Source organism: Hesperophylax consimilis, chromosome 4 (assembly GCF_061612785.1).
Source record: "Hesperophylax consimilis isolate HC1 chromosome 4, BYU_Hcon_1.0, whole genome shotgun sequence".
NCBI lineage: Eukaryota > Metazoa > Arthropoda > Insecta > Trichoptera > Limnephilidae > Hesperophylax > Hesperophylax consimilis.
In genome coordinates this window covers 22,898,564-22,921,584 of record NC_142839.1, presented here as the reverse complement: position 1 = coordinate 22,921,584, position 23,021 = coordinate 22,898,564, and the positions used below count along the sequence as shown (strand labels likewise).

The 23,021-nt window shown below is 33.2% G+C and overlaps 1 protein-coding gene across 2 annotated transcripts in view; it reads left to right on the top strand.

The window, feature by feature from the left end:
• Nucleotides 1-20,024, top strand: part of LOC149424374 (uncharacterized) — a 37,658-nt gene extending 17,634 nt beyond the window's left edge. For both annotated transcript variants that reach the window (XM_089651505.1, XM_089651507.1), the window contains exons 11-21: nucleotides 428-490; nucleotides 1,788-1,875; nucleotides 2,069-2,277; nucleotides 4,823-5,006; nucleotides 6,776-6,994; nucleotides 12,262-12,373; nucleotides 12,462-12,618; nucleotides 15,360-15,554; nucleotides 15,696-15,895; nucleotides 16,102-16,323; nucleotides 17,045-20,024. In XM_089651505.1, coding sequence (XP_089507631.1) covers nucleotides 428-490; nucleotides 1,788-1,875; nucleotides 2,069-2,277; nucleotides 4,823-5,006; nucleotides 6,776-6,994; nucleotides 12,262-12,373; nucleotides 12,462-12,618; nucleotides 15,360-15,554; nucleotides 15,696-15,895; nucleotides 16,102-16,323; nucleotides 17,045-17,251 — 1,856 coding nt within the window. In that variant the 3' untranslated portion in view covers nucleotides 17,252-20,024. The remainder of the gene's footprint in view (nucleotides 1-427; nucleotides 491-1,787; nucleotides 1,876-2,068; nucleotides 2,278-4,822; nucleotides 5,007-6,775; nucleotides 6,995-12,261; nucleotides 12,374-12,461; nucleotides 12,619-15,359; nucleotides 15,555-15,695; nucleotides 15,896-16,101; nucleotides 16,324-17,044) is intronic.
• The last annotated feature ends 2,997 nt before the right edge of the window (nucleotides 20,025-23,021 follow it).

The window sequence follows — 23,021 nt, the reverse complement described above, 5'->3', positions numbered from 1 at the left end:
TTAATGCCTACTTTTGTAATATGACTATGTAAACTGTGGTTAATGTCAGTGTTGAGCCATTTATCGATTTGCGCACGAATCATTACAAAAAACAAAAACTTTTGCATCTCCGATGCGATAAGTGTAAGGATTTATTACCCGTTATACGGGTTTAGTAAAGTTTCCCTTTGATACAATACTTTCCCTTACAAAAGACAAGAATTCGAAGATCCCTATCTTCCACTTTTTGTCAAGACTTGGTTCACATTTTTTAATTTGTATATGCATTTATATAAATTTGTAGTTGGAACCCTTACAAAGAGATTGATTTCAAATATTTATATAAATTATTAGACAGCAATGCCTTTCCCACCATTCGAGAAGGACCGGAAGTGTGTTAACAAAGAAAAACTACTTTTCCACAATAATTTTTTGTTTTTATTTACAGGCTTAATATCTCTTAATACTTCAACAATGAGTACTGACGAATGGAAGTTGCCTACCACTGAAGGTATGTATTTAAAGTTTTGAACTACCTCATTTAATTGATGTGTAAACGTATTGTATATGTACAGTCAAATTTGGTTATAACGAGCATGAGGGAACAACTAAATTTGCTCCTTAAGGCTGTATACACGCAGCGACTTGCATGCGCAGTCAGTTTGTGCAAAATTTTGCCCAAAAAACACGGTACACTATTGTGTCCACACGACTGCGACATGCACGCGCAAACAGTTTGTCCAAAAGTCACAATCATTTGCATCAAGTGTATGAAAGCCTTTTGCTTATTATATAGTTTGGCTGACTTAACGTATTTGCTTAGTTGTGCAAATAATAGCAAATTAACGTTTGTGCAAGCCGTTTGCGCGGTATACCATTTTGCCGTCTTAAAGTACATTCTTTCTTGGGCAAGATTGAGCGTGTACACAGACCTTTATAATTATTACTTGTTACACTCAAATAGGTTTTTTTAAATTGTATGTTCCTAACTATATAATATATGCTCCAATGAAAAATATTACTTTTTGAAAATAAGAGCAGGTATGTTTATTTTTTATTTTGGTACACTATTTTACATTTCATAGTTATCCAGTAATGTTGGCCTCACTGGGTGGCTTCCGTGCTGAGGCCTCCATTTTATAATATAAAAAAATATGCATAATTAGAGAAAATATAGATTTAACATTAAAGTAAAATAAAAAGAAATATGTACAATGAAATAAAGTTAAAATCATTTTATGTTATGAAATTTTGGTAATGTTATGAAATTTTGGTAACAATTAATAAGGATTGAAGGAAATTTCCGCAAGCCAGCAGCCTCCCCACGCCGTCCAGCTCTGCTACTACCTCCTGCTTTGCTACCACCTTTGTTGTATTACTACGTAATTTGAGAATTGTTTTTTTGTTCAGTCCCAAACAGTTTATGGATTCATAAATTGTATTGACAAAATTATTTGTATGGTGTATCAAGGAATCATCCTCGTTATAATAGCCAACAATTATATGAAGATAAGCGTGAACTTAAATGATATTTGGTAAATTATAGCCATGAATTCGCTATTGGCATGTTCATCATGTCCAAGTTTGACTGCGTAATAATAATTGGATTATTTTTATAGCATGATTTTTGTGCAAAATCACCTCAAGGGCCTTGTGATTTATCTTGTTGAACTTCATATTATTTGTTTTTAAACTAAAATATCACTTTTCAATTTCTGTTAGAGAGTATTGAGAGAATTATTGATTGCTTGCATTGGTTGTGTTTAAAAACAATATGTTAAATAGGTGGTTATTTCGATTTGTTTTAGAAATCAGATCTTTTCTTCCTTCGTTCCATTTCGCCTACAGAGTGGGCTCCAACTTGAAGAAACTTTATTCATTATGGAACAAACAATTGTAAGTAAACGAAAATTATCTATTATAGAAACCCTCTCATAAAGTCCCCACATAAGAAGTTTTCATGGTTAAGATGTTTTGTTTTTTCGGTCCCTTGGTAAAAACCTTATAATATAGTCTCGCCGTATAGTAAAAAACATTTTTCAGGATAAAATAAAAAACATTTGTATTAAAGATAAATTTATTTCCACAGCGTTGAGAAGTTTTATACTGATGAAGACCTATTCCCCAAGCTCATGTGCAACCCTCTGCAAGCCCTAAGCGCATCAGAAGCCGAGACATACTTCCCCGAATCCAAAGAGTCCATCAGGATGGCCAACAGTACAACATCATCTTGTGCCAAAAACTTAAAAGGCGTTGAGTGGCGCAGATACAAACTGTTTGAGTCAGATTTGTTCAACGGTATGTTATGAAATTATGTAAATTTATTTATAAAGAGTAGAAATGTGCAAATTCAAAATTTTGCAGGAATCAAAATAACGGTGACCGGATAAATCATCAAAATGATAATTCATCACGTATTTAAAAAGTTATGTAAAGTCATGGAAAGTGATGAAACAAAAACTTTATTTACTGGGTTAAATAGGTTAGGTTAGGTTTAAAAAATATATATATCATCGTTTTTAATGACTTTATATAACTTTTTAAAAGTGTGTTGAATAGTCACCGTGTTGAGTTAGCATGGAACCCAAAATAACATCTCCATTTGCATTTTATTTTCAACTGGAGCATGAATTTTTCTGCTTGCTTTAAGTAAAATACTCGTTAGGTACGTTACAAGATGAGGGCTTAATATCCGAAAACATTATCTACAAAAACACACCAATAAATCGAGGGCTTAAAATCAAACAACGATATCTGCTTAAAAACTTACCAATAATTATTGTTATGTCTAAGGTACCTTTTGTTTTTATCCAGAACAAAACTTATTTGATTATATGTGATGGTGTATGATGTTATTTCAAGGAAGTCATAAAAAGTATATACACAGACATTTGCATGATAATAAAAGATAAACAACATTCATAACTCTGGGAATACATCTAATAGTATCAGAAGATGAATACCTGTACAGTTTTAATTGTTGTAAACGGAAGTGGGGCCCTCTTTTGTTTTGAAAAAGAAACGTTGACACTTAGAACCCAACTTCGTCTACATCTCAACGCCGTAACATATGCAAAACTATTTTTAGATGTGAAGTTCGTTGCAAAACTACTGTCGTAAATTGAAAAGTACTTCTCATAATATGTGAACTGTCAGAATGCAGATATTTTCGCAGTACATTCGACTCAGGATAAATAGGCTTTTTTTAACGTATTTCAAAATAAAGTACTGTTTTTAAAAGCAGATGATACTCTTCCAGATTTTAGTATTACAAATCGACAGTGACAGGATAACTCATCAAAATGACAATTCAACACACCTGTAAAAAGTGATATAAAGTCATTAATGAATCAAAAACTAGGTTGCGTAGGTAGTTATTTAATCTAGTTTGTGTTTCGTCACTTTTAATAACTTTATAAAGGTGTGTTGAATTATCATTTTGACGAGTTATCATGGAACCGATTCTGTTAACCGCCATACGGGTGCTGTCTATGACAGATAGAGATGGTCGATATTCCTGTCACGGTTACTTTGTAACCTGGTGACCAGGTGACTAGCTGCCACTAACACAACCAGTTCTTTTTGGATTTAATAAAATGCGAAAATCTATGTGCCTATGAAAATTAATATCTAAGCTGATCTTATTGGAGGAATTCAAATTAAAACGCAAAGTTTCCTTCCCACCATCATAAAGCCGGTTGCAAAAATAATTGAATGAATAACCAGTTCCATACGGTACTTTAACAAGCAAACAATTATTTTTAGATATTACCACACTGATGGACCAATTCCATGCTGATGCTGTCAATGCTATTGTAATTATCGCTTTTTGCTTTTCGCGAATTGCCGGAAATTTGAAATGTTCGAAGGGGGGATGGAAATTTTCCAACCGTAATATAATGTTAACACACTTCCGGCGGGAAAGGTAGTTCTACCCGTTCGGTCGATTGATGCTTAACGCCTCATTTCAATGGCAGAAAAGACGGAATTATTAATTGTTTTTATATGAATATTATATACCAATCTCTTGTAAAGGACCCAACTATATGTTCATAATTCTCGAATCGTAATGCAAGTCTTACTGTGTAGAAATTTTTATTAAAATATTTTAATTATTTTTGAAGACAAATCGATTTAAAACAAATTAAAGAAATTCGCGCGGGACCTTTATTTTCGCCCGGAGACAGCGTAGTTCCAGCGCAAAAAATACCCCCCAGAAATGTGTTAATATTGTAACATGTTGATATTTTGTTAATTTCCGAATTATATAAATATATTTTGCAATTTAATTCGATTTAAAAATGAAATTATTTGGGTGATTGGAGCATGGGAGAGGAAACTTTTTTCTCTTTCATTCATCAGTATGAAGATACAACTTATTATTCATATTATCATTAACATGGATGAACGAGATTTATGTTGGGGTGAATGGTATTCTTCCCATTGTCCGCTCTGTTCATATACAGAATGTCTATTATTTATTTCTACTTTTTAAATGTAAGTGTTCTGTAGTTCTATGTTCACAGTTGTTAGTTTTGCGAAAGGGCAAAGCCCAATCAAAAGCCGCTTGCAGGACCTATACCTACATAATAGTATATATCAAGTCTTGAGCCTCATTATTATTTTTACATGTATAGTGAATTCCACTTATAAAGTTACTCCATAAGAAGTTTTCATGCTTACAAAGTTTTGTTTTTCGGTCCCTTGAAGACTGAAATGCAACAAAGGTCCAAATAATCCAACATAAGAATTTTTTTCCATTGCCTTAGAAAATTTTGTAAGAATATCACCGTAATGGGTTCATTCCTGTAAACATGATATTAAATATGTTGCATGGTTTTAGGCACACAAACCTTTTGGTGTGGTGGCCCTGTGCGGGGGCTGGCCTGGGCCCCCGGTAGGAGCCCAGAGTGCTACGTGGCGGTGGCCACTGACCGCTCCATGGATCGCTACTACAAAGAAGATCAGCAATATAAGCACAAGGGAATCATACAAATATGGAGTGTTGGGGTTCTTCAGGATAAAGAGTATGTATTTGTTGAATGCTTGGTGTTAAATGTACTGTTCATCCTTTTTAATACTTAAAAAATGATCGAAACAGAACTGTACAATGTTTCGGTTTTCACATTATGACTGGATATTAAAATATATGAGAGGCGGAATGTGGTACCCAAGGTTATTTTTTATAAACACAGTGAAACACCCTTACATTATGATTGGATACTAAAACATACGGTAGGCGGAACATGGTATCCGAGGTTAGTTTTTATGAACTCAGAAAAACCCCATTTTCAGTTTCCCACATTGTTACGTAATACAGTCTCCCTATTAAATTAAATAAGGCGTAGTTACCCCAACTTCCCCTCACAGCTAGTTGCGGCGTATTCAACACACGCGGCCAGATGGTCAAAATACGTGATCGGCACGGACCACCCAGGCTGCTAGAGTCAACACGGGCCGGCCCTAAGCGCGCTTCGCCAGTGCAGAACCGACCTTGGTCTAAGCAACACTGTCGCTCGCGAAGGCGAAAAACTACTCGCGAACATGACTTGCATAATTACGCGATAACGAACGCGATCTCGTTCCAGTTTTCTAACTAGATACATTTCGCTATCAATTACCAATCATGATTATTATCTCGGCTCAAACTAAACTCAATGGAGTCCCGTTCCCGTGTAAAATCCCGAGTGCATATCACCACATCAACAGTACCGCTGCTTTTGAGCGCGGGAAACCTGAGTCAACATGATGTACCGCATCTCAAGGCGAATCGTAAGCTTTCAACCTATCCCCTTTCTTGTGTTCAATTCTTGTAACTTCATGTAGAATCCACGCTTCATCCGGTCGTCGTCAATTTAGAGGAGAGAGTAGAAAGATCTATGTCACCCCTGTATTTCTCGAGATGATTAATATACCTTGTGCCTTTCTACCCATTGTATTATTATTGTGTGTTGACCTTTTCCAACCTCCTAACCGATGGACGAGCTAATGATTAAAGGAACTGCCTACCCCTGATAGTACACGAGTCTCATCTGCCTACCTTTTTACTGAGCTTAGCCAACTAATTACCTGGTTCGACTCCGGGTTAACCAACACTTAGCAACATATAAAGATTTCTTTCCCCCATAAGAAGTCTTTTTTTTACCGGTCCTTTGGAAAACTTTGTAAGAGAGTTTCACTGAGTTTGGCAGCTATGTTATGAAGGATAGGAACTTGCATTAATACCCACCATGTAAGAAATTATGTTTGAACAATTTTGGGGGCCATCTTGGCTTTCAGTATTTAACCCCTTGGGCAATTTTGGGAGATTATCTTCACAGACAACAAACACCTGTAGAGTCTTTTTGGGAGATATATCTCCCAGCCTGACATATATAACGCCTGGTCTCATTAAAGTTTGACATTATGGTGAGATGTATGATTTAAGAAGTGTTAGAAAGAGAGAATACCGCGCTTTTAGTATACAAAAGTTTACCATAGACGCTCCTGAAAAATTTGAAATAATTCTACAGAACGACATTTGCATTTGAAAAATATTTGTCAAGGTTTGCAAATTTTTTAGTAAATATTTTTTTATAAAACCAAAAAATAGTGATGTAACAATACATTCAAATACAGCAAATTTATATGGAATCGAAAGTAATGCCAAAATATTGTCCATTAACAGTGTCAGTTCACAAGAGATGTACATTGCAAAATGTCAAAGGCTTTGGGGGTTAAATAGCATTTAAATGAAAACGACAGTCAACTTTCAACACATTTGGAAACTAAACCAAATTTTGTAATATTTTTCCAGTAAGGGTTGTCAACGACCTGCCAACATGGTGATGGGAATAGCGCACAACTTCGGTCAGGTGTGGAACCTGACCTGGTGCCCCTCCGGCTGTGAGACGGCCTTCATTCCGGGGAGTCAAGTTTCGCAGGATGGGATCAGGCTGGGCCTCTTGGCGGCGGCCTGCTCCGATGGAAACGTACACATCTACGCTGTGGCCAATCCCCAATCTTTAATTATCAGGTGAATAGACTTTGTCAATGTTTTATTAAGTAGGACACTATTTATTTGAAGTAATATTGAATGGAGAATATGCTTTTGATATGAGCTCAAACTATGTGTCAATAACTTCTTAATTGTTTATTATAAAAAATACCACCACATGAGTGTCCCAACTAATTGATTTAACCTTGTAGGCCTCGGGCATTTTACATTTCTTAAAGATGCTGTTAGTAAGTTGGAGAATTTGTGTTTATTTCTGCTTCTCAATAAAATCCAATTAAATGGGATATTTCTCAACGTATCTGGAAACTGATCACTGTTTTTGAAAGGTTATGAAATATGCCTTCAAATTTTACAATTAGAAATAAACATATAATTTTTTTAAATATAAGAATTTTGAAATCAAATTTGTTTGAAACTCGAGTTTTTTCAGTACCCTTTAAGGAAAAATTTGTTCATTCCGTAAATATTATTTTCCTTGCAAATTTCTCTTTGTCTCGTATCACTCTTAACAATTTAAATACTCTAAATAATGTATTCTTACCTTTAGTAGATTTCTCTTGTATGAACATAATTTTTGTAATCACTGCTAATATTGTTGTTAAACATTTTCACCATATTTTACTTCTTATCATCCAAACACATTATTTTTTAACATTATTCAAGAAAAAAATAGATCATTCTGTAAATATTTTTTTCCTAACATGTTTTTGTATGATCCATACAACTATTTTCCATTTATTAACCATTCAAATTAACATATTCGTACTTTCTTGTAACAGCATAACTATTGCAAAAATTGCTAATCTATCTTGTAATTACTCTTACCATAGTTTATTAATTTTGATAAAAACTAAAGACTCTTTAATATTCTATAAGAAAACAGTAGATCATTCCATACGTATTGTCCTACTCACATGTTTTTATATGATTTACACCATCATCAATAATGTATTTACCTAAAATAATGTGTTCATACCTTCCTTAACAGATTCCTCTAGTTTTGACATAACTACTGTCACAAATTCTAATGTTTTACCCTATCTTTCGACATTCTCACCATATAAACAAATAATACCACTTTTATTAACACGAATATTTCTCACCAGTATTAATATTTGCGGTTGTTTCTTGACAACACTTAATACATTTACCTCAATACTATTTAAATCTTGGAAAGAAAGTTACTGGAAATGCTCTAACTCTGTTTTAATTACATCTTTGTTCACTAACCTTGTTCTTTACTATTTAAATCTTGGAAAGAAAGTTACTGGAAATGCTCTAACTCTGTTTTAATTACATCTTTGTTCACTAACCTTGTTCTTATCTATTCATCACACTTACCCATACTCTTCATACATGCTCGTGATACAATTAGCTGGTACTAGTCAAACGAAATGATTGATATTAATCTACAAATAGAAAACCACGGTAACGTGATTTCTCCTGAAACCAATGATGCCTCAAAGTGCATAAATATTCTAAAACCCTATAAACGATTAAAAATATTCTCAAAAAACATTCGAAGCATTGATAAGAACTATAATGACCTTCTTGTAACACTTGCCGATTTGAATAATATTTTTGACATAATAATTTTAACTGAATGTTGGATCAAATCAAATTACACTCACAAAAACATTACAGGATTTACAGTTTTCAATACACAAAATAATAAGACACAGTCAGATGGAGTAATTGTCTATGTAAAATCTGAGCTGGACCCGATTATCTCTGAATTAATCATTGATAATGCCAACTGCCTTAAAATAAAAACCATCCAAACCACAATTCTTGCACTATACAGGTCACCTAAACACCAAAATATTTCATCCTTCCTTAAATCCTTAGACTTGGCCTTATTTAACTGTACACCAAATGAAGAGCTAATGGTGATCGGTGACATTAACATAGATTTACTTAAACCAAAAGCATCACAAACTCTCGACTATAAAAATCTCATGACTCAACACGGGCTTATTTCTTATATTAATGCTCCTACTAGAGTAACTGATACTAGTAACTCATGTATTGATCACATATTTCTACGAACAAAAAAAAATGCAAAGGGAATTATATATCAATCAACCATAACGGACCATTTCTCAATAGCAATTGGTCTTATGCATAATAAACCCACTACCGGAACGTCACGTAGTAATATAAAAAAGAAACACATTAATCTCGAGAAACTAACTTCTAAAATTATTTTAGAAAATTGGCTCTCCACTCTAAACTCCACAGACGTAGACATTGCTTTTAATACCTTCTCTGAAACTCTCTTGCAACATATTGAGGATGTCACTGAAGAATCCCATGTGAATAATTCAAAAAATAAAAAACTGAAACCATGGATAACAGATGGCCTAATTTTTTGTATTAAAAAACGGGACAAGCTTCACAAAAACTTACTCAATAATCCAGACATTCAAGCCCAAATATTTTATAAAAAGTACAGAAATATATGTAATAATATCATTAAAACCACAAAAGAAAACTACTACAAAGAAAAACTGTCCAGAGTCGGTAATAATAACAAACAAATTTGGAATATCGTCAAAGAAATATCTAACACTGATCACACAGTACAACCAATCAATAAATTAAACATCAACGGCCAAGACACCTCCCTAAATGACCATCCAGACACTGTGACCAATCACATAAATGAATACTTTTGCAATATCGGTAAAAATCTAGCATCAAAGATTTTAAATAAGACATCAACCGATGAAAATGCCCTTGCCGACATTATCAATCAATGTGCCAGTGAAACAGATAATATACTCACCTTAAACCCGACCAACTACGATGAAATTTCTCAAACCATTAGACAGTTAAAGCCCTCTCATTCGTGCAATCATGACAAAATTTCCTCAACTATACTAAAAACAGTTGAACCCTTTATAATCCATCCATTAGTACATATCATAAACCTCAGTCTCACTAAAGGTGAATTCCCAAACAAACTCAAACTTGCCCTAGTTCAACCAATTTTTAAGTCCGGAAATCCTACTGACAACAAACTACAGACCAATTTCTATATTATCATCACTATAAAAAATTATTGAAAAAATAGTAAAAAAAAGACTTATCGACCATCTTACAAAATATAACATACTCTCGTCAAACCAGTATGGCTTTAGAGAAGGACTCAATACAGATTCAGCTATTTTAGAACTAACATCACATATAACACAAGCCTTAGACAAAGGTGATAAATGTCTGGCAATATTTCTGGATTTAGCTAAGGCATTTGATACAGTATCTCATCCAATCCTTCTAGCCAAGCTCAAAAAAATCGGAATAAAGAATAAGGCATTTGATTGGTTCAAATCGTACCTCACAGACAGAAAGCAATGTGTTAAGCTACCATCGCATAAACCATCCCATTCAACTAGCATTAACTTTGGTGTGCCACAGGGCAGTGTACTCGGTCCCACACTTTTTCTCATTTATATCAATGACTTATGTAAACTATCTATTATTGATGGCAATATAATCACTTTCGCCGATGACACTGCCCTAGTACTAAAAAGTAAGACATGGGAAGAAACATTTCACAGAGCGGATCTAACATTGCAAATTATTAAACAGTGGTTGGATGATAATCTACTCACCTTAAACATAACTAAAACGAAATATATAACGTTTAGTCTTAATATTCCGAGTCAGCCTTCAATCAATCATAAACTAAAAATACATTCTTGTAGAGATAACTCTAGTTGTCTGTGCAATCCACTAGAACGAGTAGATTCCATTAAATATTTGGGTGTAATAATTGACAATAAACTACGATGGGAAGATCACGTAATAAATGTTACAAACCGTATACGGAAACTGGCATATATCTTCAGGTCATTACGAAATATTCTTAATAAAAATACACTAAAAACGGTATACTTTTCTTTATGCCAATCAATTATATCTTACGGTATAATAGTCTGGGGAGGATGCTCTAACACGATATTAGATCCATTAATTAAAGCTCAAAAATTGATAATGCGGACTATTTACAAAGTACACTATATTCACCCCACGAAGGACTTATTTAACGACTTCAAAGTACTCAACATAAAATCCTTATACGTCAAAAACATATCCTCCTACTATAAATTCAAACATACGAAAAAAAAATATTTTTGAATCGACCCATAATACAAGATATTCCAACAAATCGAATTATACTATTCCCCCAATAAAAACCTCAATGGCACAAAGACAATTTAACTTTCTTGCTCCAAAAATATTCAATAATTTAACGTTAGAAATAAAATCAATAGCCAAATACGACATTTTCTGGAATTCGCTCGGGGATTTTTTGATGTGTGATTGTTATAGTGTTAGTAGCCTATTCCAAGTACTCAGATAGAGGTGTATATATTGTTTATATGCGTGAGGATGCGTCATATGGGTGTATGTATACATGTGCTGTTATATGTATATAGGTATGTCTGCTGCTATATACACATGTGTGCTTGCATGCACACATATTAAAAATTATATATATAATTATGTACATTTTTACAATCTAATGCTAATTTACTTCTTTCTCCTTTCTAATTTCTATCTTCTACTTTTTATTACAATTTTTCCAAAATTTTAGCTTCATCTATAGTTACTAATTTCATATGTTTACACTAGATTTCATATTTCATACAAATTAATTACACTCAATTGGTCACCATGAAACAGGCAGCCGCCTAGTATGGTGATTCATTATATCTACTTTATGTAAATTTCATAATAATGTAACATGTATTAAATAAAATAAAAAATAAAAAAATAAAATAAAAACATAAAAAGTTTTAAAAATGGCTTACCTTACATTAATTACTTACACGAAAAAAATAAATTACTAGACAAGTGTATTAGTATAAACATTACTGCCACCTCACGTTTTTGACATTTTATATAAAAAAAATCACGTTTCAAAAATTAAGTTTCATAAATTTCTCTCAAATTGCCATCGGAACCTTGGTTTCATGTGTATATTTCAATTTTTCTGTGGTTATCTTCTATATTTGATGTAAAGCTTTGTATTTTTCTTTCTTACACCGTTTTGTTAATATTTCTAACTGTAACGGTAAGGGAGATAAAATGATTTCTATAAGACCATATGAGCTGTTCCGAAAAGTAAACAAATTGACTCTACGGATAATAGCTGTTAGTTCAAAAAACCCAACAAATTATCCTGAGGAGTTAAGTTAGTAATGTAGTTCACGTAAATTATAAAATTACTTGTAAATTATTTATTTATGTAGGAAATAATTTAAATATTTTTACAGTGAGAGTAATATATATAAAACGGAACCGGTAGCCTCATTGAAACTCTACAGAGACGATACTGTTACATTGGGAAGAACTCAGTATCATGCCACTCAAGTCTTTTGGAGTCAGGTAAGAATTGAAAACATCTAAACAAATGTTTAGCATACATAACATTAACTTTATTAGCGTATTAACGTTGAATGCTATTTGTTTCCAGGATTCAGGGCACAGAGTAATAGCCGTGGGCTACTCCAGTGGGATAGTGGCGCTATTTGACCTGGGCAACACCTCCGTCCTCCTCACGAGTCAGCACGGGAATACCACCGTGTATCTGCCGTACTTCAACTTCCAGGCACACCGTACCCGCGTTACAGGTGCTTATCATTCATCAAACTGTATTTTCCTATAAAAACTAACTATTTGGCTATTGTTTAGAACATTTAACAATGGTGAGTAACAAATTTGAGTGCAATAGTTTAGTAAAACTCTTTTTGCCAACGCCATGACGTGAAATGGAAATATTTTTATATCCATCACATTTTAACATTTTTACAACTCTAATGGTGCCACAGCGGCGACATAAACAATAGGTATACATTTTATTGTTTAAAAAATAAAAAGGTCCTTTTACAGGTATGTTGTACATTTTTTTTATTTATTTTTTTAATTTTTTTATTATTGTATTACAGAACATTCATTCCAGTTATAGTACAATTTTACATCATATCAGCATTTAGGTAAGTGACTCTTCAATAATTGTTTTAGGTCATTTAGAGAACAGTCACTTACATCCAAATTCTTTGCTAGTTCGTTCAACAGCACCACTCCCCTCGTCATGCTATGCTTTGCCAGGACGTCGGTTTTGCCTTTTGGTACTCTGAATAAGTCATGGTATCGACTTCGGCTGTAGTGGTCTGGTACATATAAATCATAGAATCCCAAGAGGAATGGGCTATCAATAAAATTGTTCCAAATTTTGAAATGAATGGCTAGACTTGCTTTCCGCCTAGTTTCCAGACTCACAGAATTAGTTTCCTCAAGTAAGTCGATATGGTGCATGAACCTAGGATAGGTTCCATGAGTCCGCTTATAGACATACCTGAGGAATTTCTTCTGGATTTGCTCTATCATTTCAATGTACTTCTGGTGGTACGGTGCCCAAACATCGCTCGCATACTCCAGCTTGCTTCTCAGTATGCCATCGAACAATGCTAACATAGCATCTTGGTTATTGAACTGCTTGCATGTCCTAATGACGAACCCAAGAAGTTTGTAGCAAGACTGAGTGAGCTGCGATATATGGTCAGAGAATTTCAGTTTGGGATCAAAGACGACACCGAGATCCTTTACGGAATTTACATGTGATAGTGTTTCGCCCTTTATCTTATAATGTATACATGTTCTATTCAGTTGTATACAGTACGTCGTAGTACTGGCGATAGGTTGTGCTTGTTGCTCTGTTTTTCATTCATAACAATAACTATGCATTCCCTTTATTTGAATAATAATTCAATGGTAGTGAAGATGAGTTTGTTTTCAAAGTGCAAAGTGACTTTTCTGATGAAACTTCGATAGATAGTAATAATGATATTAAAAGTTTAAGCAGTGAGAGTGATTTCATAGGACATAGATGAAAAAAATTGCATGTTTTGGACTTCAGTAGCAGTTCAAGTATTTCAGACGTAGATAATCTACAGGAGAAGGATTGAGCTATATCCGAAGAGGATGACCTTATGGACACTATAAACTTTGATATTGGCTCACAAAGAACAGGTTCCTGTTTCAATCTCAGAACCTATTGAATTTTGTTTTGTTTTTTACACTCAAGCTTGCCAATGAAATTGTTAAAGAATCCAACGTTTACGCCAGAACAAAATTGCAATCAAAAGAATTACCTCCATATTCCATTTGGCAGAATTGGCGTGATATTGAAATAGATGAATTTTGGGCATTCAACGAGTCATTATGAATATGGGAACAATGCCTCTATCAAATATTCAAGAATATTGAACTACCAGACGCAATAGGGTATCATATGTTCACTGATAGATACTTCACTAGCATTCCACTCCAAATGAACTATTGGAATTAAAATGTCATCTAACAGGAACAATTATGACGAGTAGAAAAGGGATACCAAATGAAATCAAAAGGCTAAAATTCACACCACGAAAATTTATTGCGGTCAAAAAGCACAGAAAAATGCTCCTTGCGTGGAGGGACAAAAGGGTCGTAACAATGCTGAGTACCCCTGCAAACGCAGGATCCACATCCATTAGAAGGATTACAAAGGGTAGTGGCGTCATCATTAAGGAGAAACCAAACGTTATCATCGATTATACTAAATCCATGGGTGGGGTTGTTTGTGCTGATCAGTATGCATCGTCGTATTGCTTCTTAAGACAATCCCTGAAATGGTGGCATGAACCCTTTTTCTGGGGAATGGAGATATGTTACATTAACTCGTACATTCTATATAAATTTATAAAAAAAATTAAAATGAAAAACCATTGAGCCATTTGAAATTTATCAAAAATTTTGTAGATGAGTGTGTGAGTACAAAAAGCCTTAAAGTAGACCATCTACTTCCACTCCTTCAGAGACCAGGCTCAATGGAAAACTCCATATTCTGAGAAAGGGTCCCAAGAGGGACTGTGTGGTCTGCTCGAAAAGGGCAGAAAAAGGTGGCAGACGGGAAACCAGTGAGTACTGTGACACGTGTCCTAATAAGCCACATATGCATTTGGGTAACTGCTTTCTAAAATACCATATGTTAAAAAATTATAAAGATTAGAATATGCAAATTTTTCTTTTATTAACAATCTTATATGATAATAAATATATATATATTTCTTAAAATACCTACATCTTTTTATTTACTGCCTTACCAAAAAACATATTTATCTAATTTTCTAAAAATATTGTTATTTTTCAACATATTTTTACATTACTCTATAGAGTAGCTGGTCTAATCTATACATAACAATTTCTACTTTGGAACTAACAAAATATGATTTTTTGTTAGGCTAGCATTGCTTTTGCAATGTTCAACACATATTTGGACGCTAGTTATGTGTATAAAAAATAAAACTTATTTGTTTCTCATTCCTTCCAGGCTTGGTAATAATGCCCCCCGTGGCCGGCTACAGCGCCCCTGTCTTGTGCGTGACATCTCCCTCAGGCTGCGGCATTTGGAACGGGGACACGCGCACCTACTTCAGGCGGGGGCCCTACACGGGGGTTAGCATGGCGCCACAGTGGCCGCAGGTGATCGCCTACACCGAAGACGTGCAGCCCAATGCGGGATCAGGTAAAAAGCGCTAGCTTGAATACGCTCCTTTAAGCTTGGTCAATTATATAAAATCTACTCAGTTACAGCACCTCCGAATAGCAGCACCTATCAATATGATGGAAATAGAGACTGATCAATTTATTTACTTTGTATTTCCAGCATCCATCCTCCCAGTGCGCATATCTTGTGGCCACATGGATCGGATCACCATAATAGAAGCAGGGATCATTGGGGGTGCCGTGACTCCCTGGAACGGGGGCCTGCTGGGTCTCGGGCTGCAAGGCCAACTGTGTGCCCGCCTGCACCGCTGCCCCTATATCCCCAAAGACCGCAAGAATTCCAAGGATAAGTCTACCCACGTAAGTACCTTGATTAAAGACATTCTGCTGATAGCTCTGCTGTAACCGCTCCCACTTTCTCATAACCAATTTATGTATCAGAAAGAGAGGATACAACAAACTCTCGGTGGGAGGACCATATAACAATTGTTTACAATCAGTATTAGAAACTAATGCTGTCCTTAAAATTAAATTAAATTTTCTTTTAAAATCTTTTTTTATTGCAGTGGATTTGGCACCCCGAAATTGTGGACCTGAGCAAAGAAAAAAAACAGGCAAATGAACCAGGAAAATTAGGCGAACGACAAGGAAAAGGCGTTACGAAATCAGGCAAAGGCGCTATAAAATCAGAGCAAGAAAATGAAAGAAAAACACCCATCATTGAACTTGCAGCATCTTTTGAGGAAGCGAGGGAAAACTATGGAATATTATTTGTAAACAACCCAAAGGTAAGATGGTTTGAAAAAGATACATTTTCAATTTATGTTTAGCCAGCGGTCTATTATGTACATAGTTGGAACAGCTTTGAAGATTTTCTCAAAGTCAAGATATATTTTGTCAATTGTTAGTAGAAATCCGTCTGTCCTACTTGTTTGCTCAGTTGAGAATAAGATTGGTTATTGTAGATATTTTCAGTACAAATTCATGTTGTTTGTTTGAGATTCTGTCAATTTTGATCAGGGATGAGTGTATCTCGTTCACTATTATTCTTTTCATAGTTTTGCAAATGATACTAGTCTAACTTACAGGTCTGTAATTTGCTGGTTTGAGTTTCTTAAATGGATCACCTTTTTTTTAGATGGGTGTAATTATAGTTCTTTTCCAATCTCTAAGGAGTTCCCATTTAAAAATATTGTAGCATAACCAGAGCAATAGGATGACTGAGAGTAGCTGCACTGGGAACAATAGCAGGAATATTATCGGGGCTAGCAGCACTATCTTCTCGCAACCCCTTCAATTATTATACCGCCCTTGAGGTGATTTTTCACGAAAACGGCTCTATATAAATCAGCCAAATATTATTATTATTACTATGAAGTTTTACTAAAACATATACATTACGTCAATATGTGCCACGTGGTGAGATAGCCTGCATTGAAAAGGCCAGGTTTCAATTGGATGAGCTGTTTTCCAGATGTTTGCCGTATTAACCTGTATTGTTTATTCCAGACCGCGCCCCGGCTGAATGGTGTGTACAGCCTGAGCACGTGGCCCATATGGGAGTCTCTGTGCGTGGCAGTGCCGGGCTCCCCGGAGCGCTTCAACTACTGCGCTGTGGGGGGACGCGCCGGACACTGCCGCATTTCCTTCACGCCCGAAATTAGGTTCCCCTCCAACTACTATCCTGGCGCATACAATAAGACAAAAAAAAATTGAATGTTCGGTGTTTGAAGCGAGGTTACTTTTAAGTTTTACAACAGCTGATCGGAATTATCGTGTCACTAAGCAGACAGCCAAAGTAATAATTTAAGAACCTAAACTATTCAATTTAAAAAGTACAAATATCATTATTTTGGGTGCTGCAGCTTACCTTCTCCGCCGATATTATTAAAAACATTATCTTATAACAACAGTTACAATGTTCAAACCATAATTATCTTGTCATAGCAACAAAACTGTTGGCAAAAAGATTGGCAGCCAAAGTGTACCCGACGTTGCTTGACTTTTCTCTACTTCCAATAAATATAATATTTATGTATGTATTATGTATATGTATAAACCTTCCTGAAGAAATTCTCTAAATGATAGTGAAAACCCTTTAGAAGACCTAAGCACAAAAACAGACAGACGCGGATAGTGACTTTGTTTTATACTATTTAGGGATGTATTACATTATTGTATCATAGGACATTATCACACGTCATCTCTTTTCAATAGGAACAAACAAAAGTCTGTAAATGTAATTATTTTATATTACTGCGATGATTTTTTTTAAAACAACTAATTTTAAATATTTTACACAGTGTAAGTAAATTTGAAAGAATTTTTTGCTATGCATGCTTCTTTTGTTCTAAATATTTAGTTCACAATTTCACCCAATGTTATTTTCTCTCTCTTGAATAATTTTTGTTTTGCCATAACAATGGAAGTTGACGACAATCAACAATTTTGTCTTTATTTCCCTGATTAAGATTTGATTTATGTAAACATGGAATTGCTGTGAACCTTATTATTATGTAACTGCATATTAAATATATTGTTGAACCATCATTTTTGAAGTAAAAAATTATTCTGTCGTTATCTTGTCTTCAAATTTCATAAGTTAGGAGCATTTAAGTGCAAAGTCTATTTTATTAAATCTTATTTATCAAGCATTTGTGCTATCACAAGCGTGGCTGGACTATACTCAATACATATAACTGAAAGCAGGTCTGGTAAAATGGTAAAATAACAACTGATGATATTATTAGGTATACGGTATTATTATATGGATCATATTATAATTTTAAACTTATACAGCCGAATTAGAATAATGAAGTAGGTATTCCCAATGACTAAAGAAATACCCTAAGAGGGTAATCCAAACTAAAAGTGCACCATACTTGCAAGTTATGTCATAGTTAAACATAAACTATTTTTTTAATTTGTTTTAATATGTATAAATGGTAGGTTTTATTATATTATTAGACCTTTCTGGTACATAATATGCAAATGTAATTTAGAGGACCATTTTTAATTATATTTGAATTATAAAAAGAGTAATTTTTTACGTTGTTATTTTATCTTTGCTATAAGTTCTTGAGAGAAAAATATAAATATTGCATTTAATCAGAACAAAATCTTTTAAAAAATCTTTATGTTTGATGTACTTTTTATAATATTGTGTTTAATCATTAAGGAATAATTTATTATTAATGATAACAATTGGCCATAGACCTAACTTTTTTTTCTGCTGGTGGAAAATAAAAAGCATATTTTATTGAATCAAGTCACAATCATTAATTTATGGTATCTTGGTTGTAGAAACTTTATCAATCATCACAGCAAATTATCTAAAATTCAATTTCATCACAAGTGGCGAGTTATGCGAAAAATTTCCAGGATCAACATCCTGTGTAAAAAATATTATTTCTTGTTTGTAGGTACATAATATTTAATTTTTTTTAAATATGTAGGTTGTATAACTTTAAATCATTTTATGTATCTGTTAACTATTTTCTGATTAGGAAATTTAAATAGGAACTCTTTCATCTGAACCAAAGCAAAGCCAATTAAGGGGCATTTAAAAATAAATAAGAATATTAAAACAGATATCAGCCATTTGGTCTGCAGCTAGAATATTTTCACTACAAAAATATAAGTATATTGGTACCTAAGCTTTTTAATTAAAAAATTACAATGTATAAATTGACATGAACAATAATTTACTAATCAATTGAAAATTGTACATAATGAAGCAGTTCTTATTCTGCTAGTGACTTCTTTGTGATACTGGAGTAGATTGGAAAAAAAACGTAATATTTAAAAATGTAATTATTGAGCTGAATTATGAATTTGTATTTTCGGAAATCTCGTTGGGCCCTCCTGACGCCTATGTTATAATATAATATCATCGTCCTGTCAAAAAATACTTATTTTCATTATAAAAAGTAATAAGCCTCCGCTGCATACAAGTGAAACTAGTGCACTGATTTTATAACAAACACTTAAATACTGAAGACAGAAAGAAATCAACATTTAGAAAAGTTTAAAATGTTTTAATAACTTTACTACAAATTAAACATACACTCAAACACTACTTATGTTAAACTAACGTTTACATAATAATTGAAATATTGCTTTTGCCTTTCAATGTATATTCCATTATGTTAAGGCTTAAATTTGATTAACATTTTGGCAAGTTGGGCTCGTCGCCACTGTACATATTTTGGATTTGAAAAAAAATCATTTAAAAAATAGTCCATTCCTTCATTAAATTGTCTTTTGGCCAATTGCTAAGTTAAGTATGTCAAGCTGAATGTACATATTGTAAGTAAATTAGAGGGGTATAATTACATGATTTAGAAACGAAGACAAAAATGTTTTACTAAATTATAAATATGTTATTATTATTTATAAATATGAAGAAAAGTTTAATTAGTGTTTAATTAAATTAAAATTAGTTTGGCAAGAATTTGTTTTTGTTTGTAAACCTACCCTCATAACTGAATAGCCATTTAAATTGTTTTAACTTTAAAACATATTTATACCAAAGATTGTAAATAAATTTATATAATAAGTTCCCAGCTGTTTAATTTATGTATTTTTTTTTTATGAAAAGCTAGATTGATTTGAAAGTTTATTTTAGACAATATTAAAACAATATTTTATTCTACCCATTGACAACCGAAACAGTTCAAATTAAATTCGATCCATGGAAATTGTGCATCGCAGTTTGAGACTCGAACTGATAGACTGACCTATTTAAATCCTGAATTTGGGTAAACTCACCAAAAAAGATGAAACAAAGTTGTCTTGGAAGATTACTCATACATTGCTTGTAATGCAAATTGAACTTGAATTTTTGCCTCAAGAGAAGTAGATAACATCGTTCTGTTATAGATGGTAGGAGTATCTTTTTGACCATCCAATAAATAAATGATTTTGATGTTGTAGTTTAGCAGTGTCACTAAATTTCGGTATAAACGGTTTTTACTAAAAAACCATTGTTCGATACAATTTATATATTTTTGAATGATCATTATGGCCGTTTAAATCTATGTGGCTAATGCACAAATTGTTTCGGGTTTAGGGAGTAATAATAAACAAGTGACGCTGATAATTCATATTTCCCGCCCTATGTATGACAAAAATATTCCATTAGGTAAGTACTAATAATTAAAAGATACGGTTCCATGATAACTCAACACAGTGATTATTCAACACACATTTAAAAAGTGATATAAAGTCATTAAAAACGATGAAAATTTTTTTTTTTTTAACCTAACCTAACCTAACCTACTTAACCCAGTTAAAAAAGTTTTTGTTCTATCACTTTCCATGACTTTATATAACTTTTAAAAAATGTGATGAATTATAATTTTGATGATTTATCCGGTCACCAAAAGATACATAGCTGACAAGCTCAAGGTCAGATTTAAATTTTCCAAATGTAAGATAAAACACATTTCCGGTTAACTCATGGATGACAGAACTAGTTTTGAGAGTATTTTTTATTTCAAAACAATAAGCTTAACTAGAAAAATGGTTGTTGATATAGCAGATATGCAAAGTCTATCTCAACAGAAGCGAAGAGCTAAAATGGTATAAAAACAAACGGAAAAAATAGGAAGGAGGCATATTCCTAGTAATTGGTAGAACAAATCTAAATGAGTAAAATGGAAGGAAGCATATTCCTAGTAGGTAATGGGTAGAACAAGACTAAATAAATAAAACAGGAAGGAGGCATATTCCTAGTAGGTAATGGATAAGACTAACTAAAGAAGTAAAATATGAAGGAGTCATATTCCTAGTATGAAATGGGTAGGACAAGTCTAAATAAGTAAAATAGGAAGGAGGTATATTCCTACTTGGTAATCAATAGAACAAGACTAATTAAGTAATATAGGATGGAGGCATATTCCTATTAGGTATTGGGTTGAACAAGACTAAAGTAGTAATAATAAGAAGGAGGCATATTCCTATTATGTAATGGGTAGAACATGTCTAATTAAGTAAAATAGTAACGAGACACATTCTAGTAATGTTTAGAAGTTAAATATGAATAAACATTTTTTTATTAAAATACCAGTTAGTCTGCAATGAATTAATCAAACGTTGGTTGGCAAAAGGTTTTTTGCTGCTAGGCCCTGCAGGCGGCTTTTTGATGCGCTTCATGCAATTTAGTAAAGTTCCCAGCAATTCTTAGAATTTGTGCTAAAATTTACTTGTCACATAGCTAGGCCCTGCATGCGGCTTTTTGATGCGCTTCGTGCAATTTAGTATAGTTCCCAGCAATTTTTAGAATTTGTGCTAAAATTTACTTGTCAGATAGGTCCCTATTCATTTTTCTATCCAAATAAAAACATTTGTGAATGCCTACGTAATGAATATACTCTTATGTATGTTGTATAACTTTGTTCATTTGAAATTCACTGGACGAATGAAAACAAATTTCTATTAAGCCCGTTTTCCCACGGGTCGGTAAGCAATCAAGATAAACCGACTTCGTTCGACCGAGTTCGTTATAGTAAGATAACGATCTGCAGCAGAGTTCAGTGTGGAACTTTTCTGCGCAGTTTTACTGCATTAGTTTTATGTCGATTGCTTAGCTAAATTGTGCATTTTGACAGCAATTTTTAACCAAATCAGTTTGAGAGCTCTAATGTTTCAAGATTACCATTTGCATATAAATATAGATATTTTTTAGACACATTTTTTGGTTCATAGGCACAGCTTAAATTTTATAAAAGCCGAAAGCAGCCGATTCCAAAAATAGACGGTTCCTTGAACAAATAATATCGGTCGATAAACAAACTCATCGGGACAAAAAAAACCTTGAAAGGAATACAAATGAACATAAAATATTGGAATGTATAATATCTTTTTGACATTTATCTTTATGATTTTGAAAATATTTTAAATTTTTCAGGTTTCAAATCTTGGAAACAATTTTTCTGAAGAAAATTCTTCTGGGAAAATTGGTCGGAAAATAGGTCGGGAAATTTTTTTAAAGGCACCTTTTTGATGTTATGTGAAGTTTGGTAATTTCCATTTAGCGAAATTGAAAATGAAACTTAAAGCTCTGAAAATGGGTCGGGAAATTTTTATTAAATTATTTCTCTTTTTGATATTAAATTGGTCGGAAATGAAACCTGTGGAAATGAAAAAGTCCAAACGGTATATCTATTTGTTTATAAAAAGTTTGATACTTTTTATAAAAAAATAACTTTTTGATGTTGTGTGATGTTTGGACATTATTAATGAAAAGAATTTTTACTATAAAATGGAAAAAATTAGAACGGAATATATCGGGAAATTTTTATAAAAATATGAATCTTTTTGATATTTTGTGAAATTTTGAAATTATCAATGTTGAGAAAGTTTTTATTTTTCTGAAAAACATTCTACCTGGAAAATTATTAAAAAAATGGTAAAAAACTTACTCAGTACTTACTTTACTTAAACTCAGGATCAAGCCATGAATCTTCTTTACGGAAGGAATTTT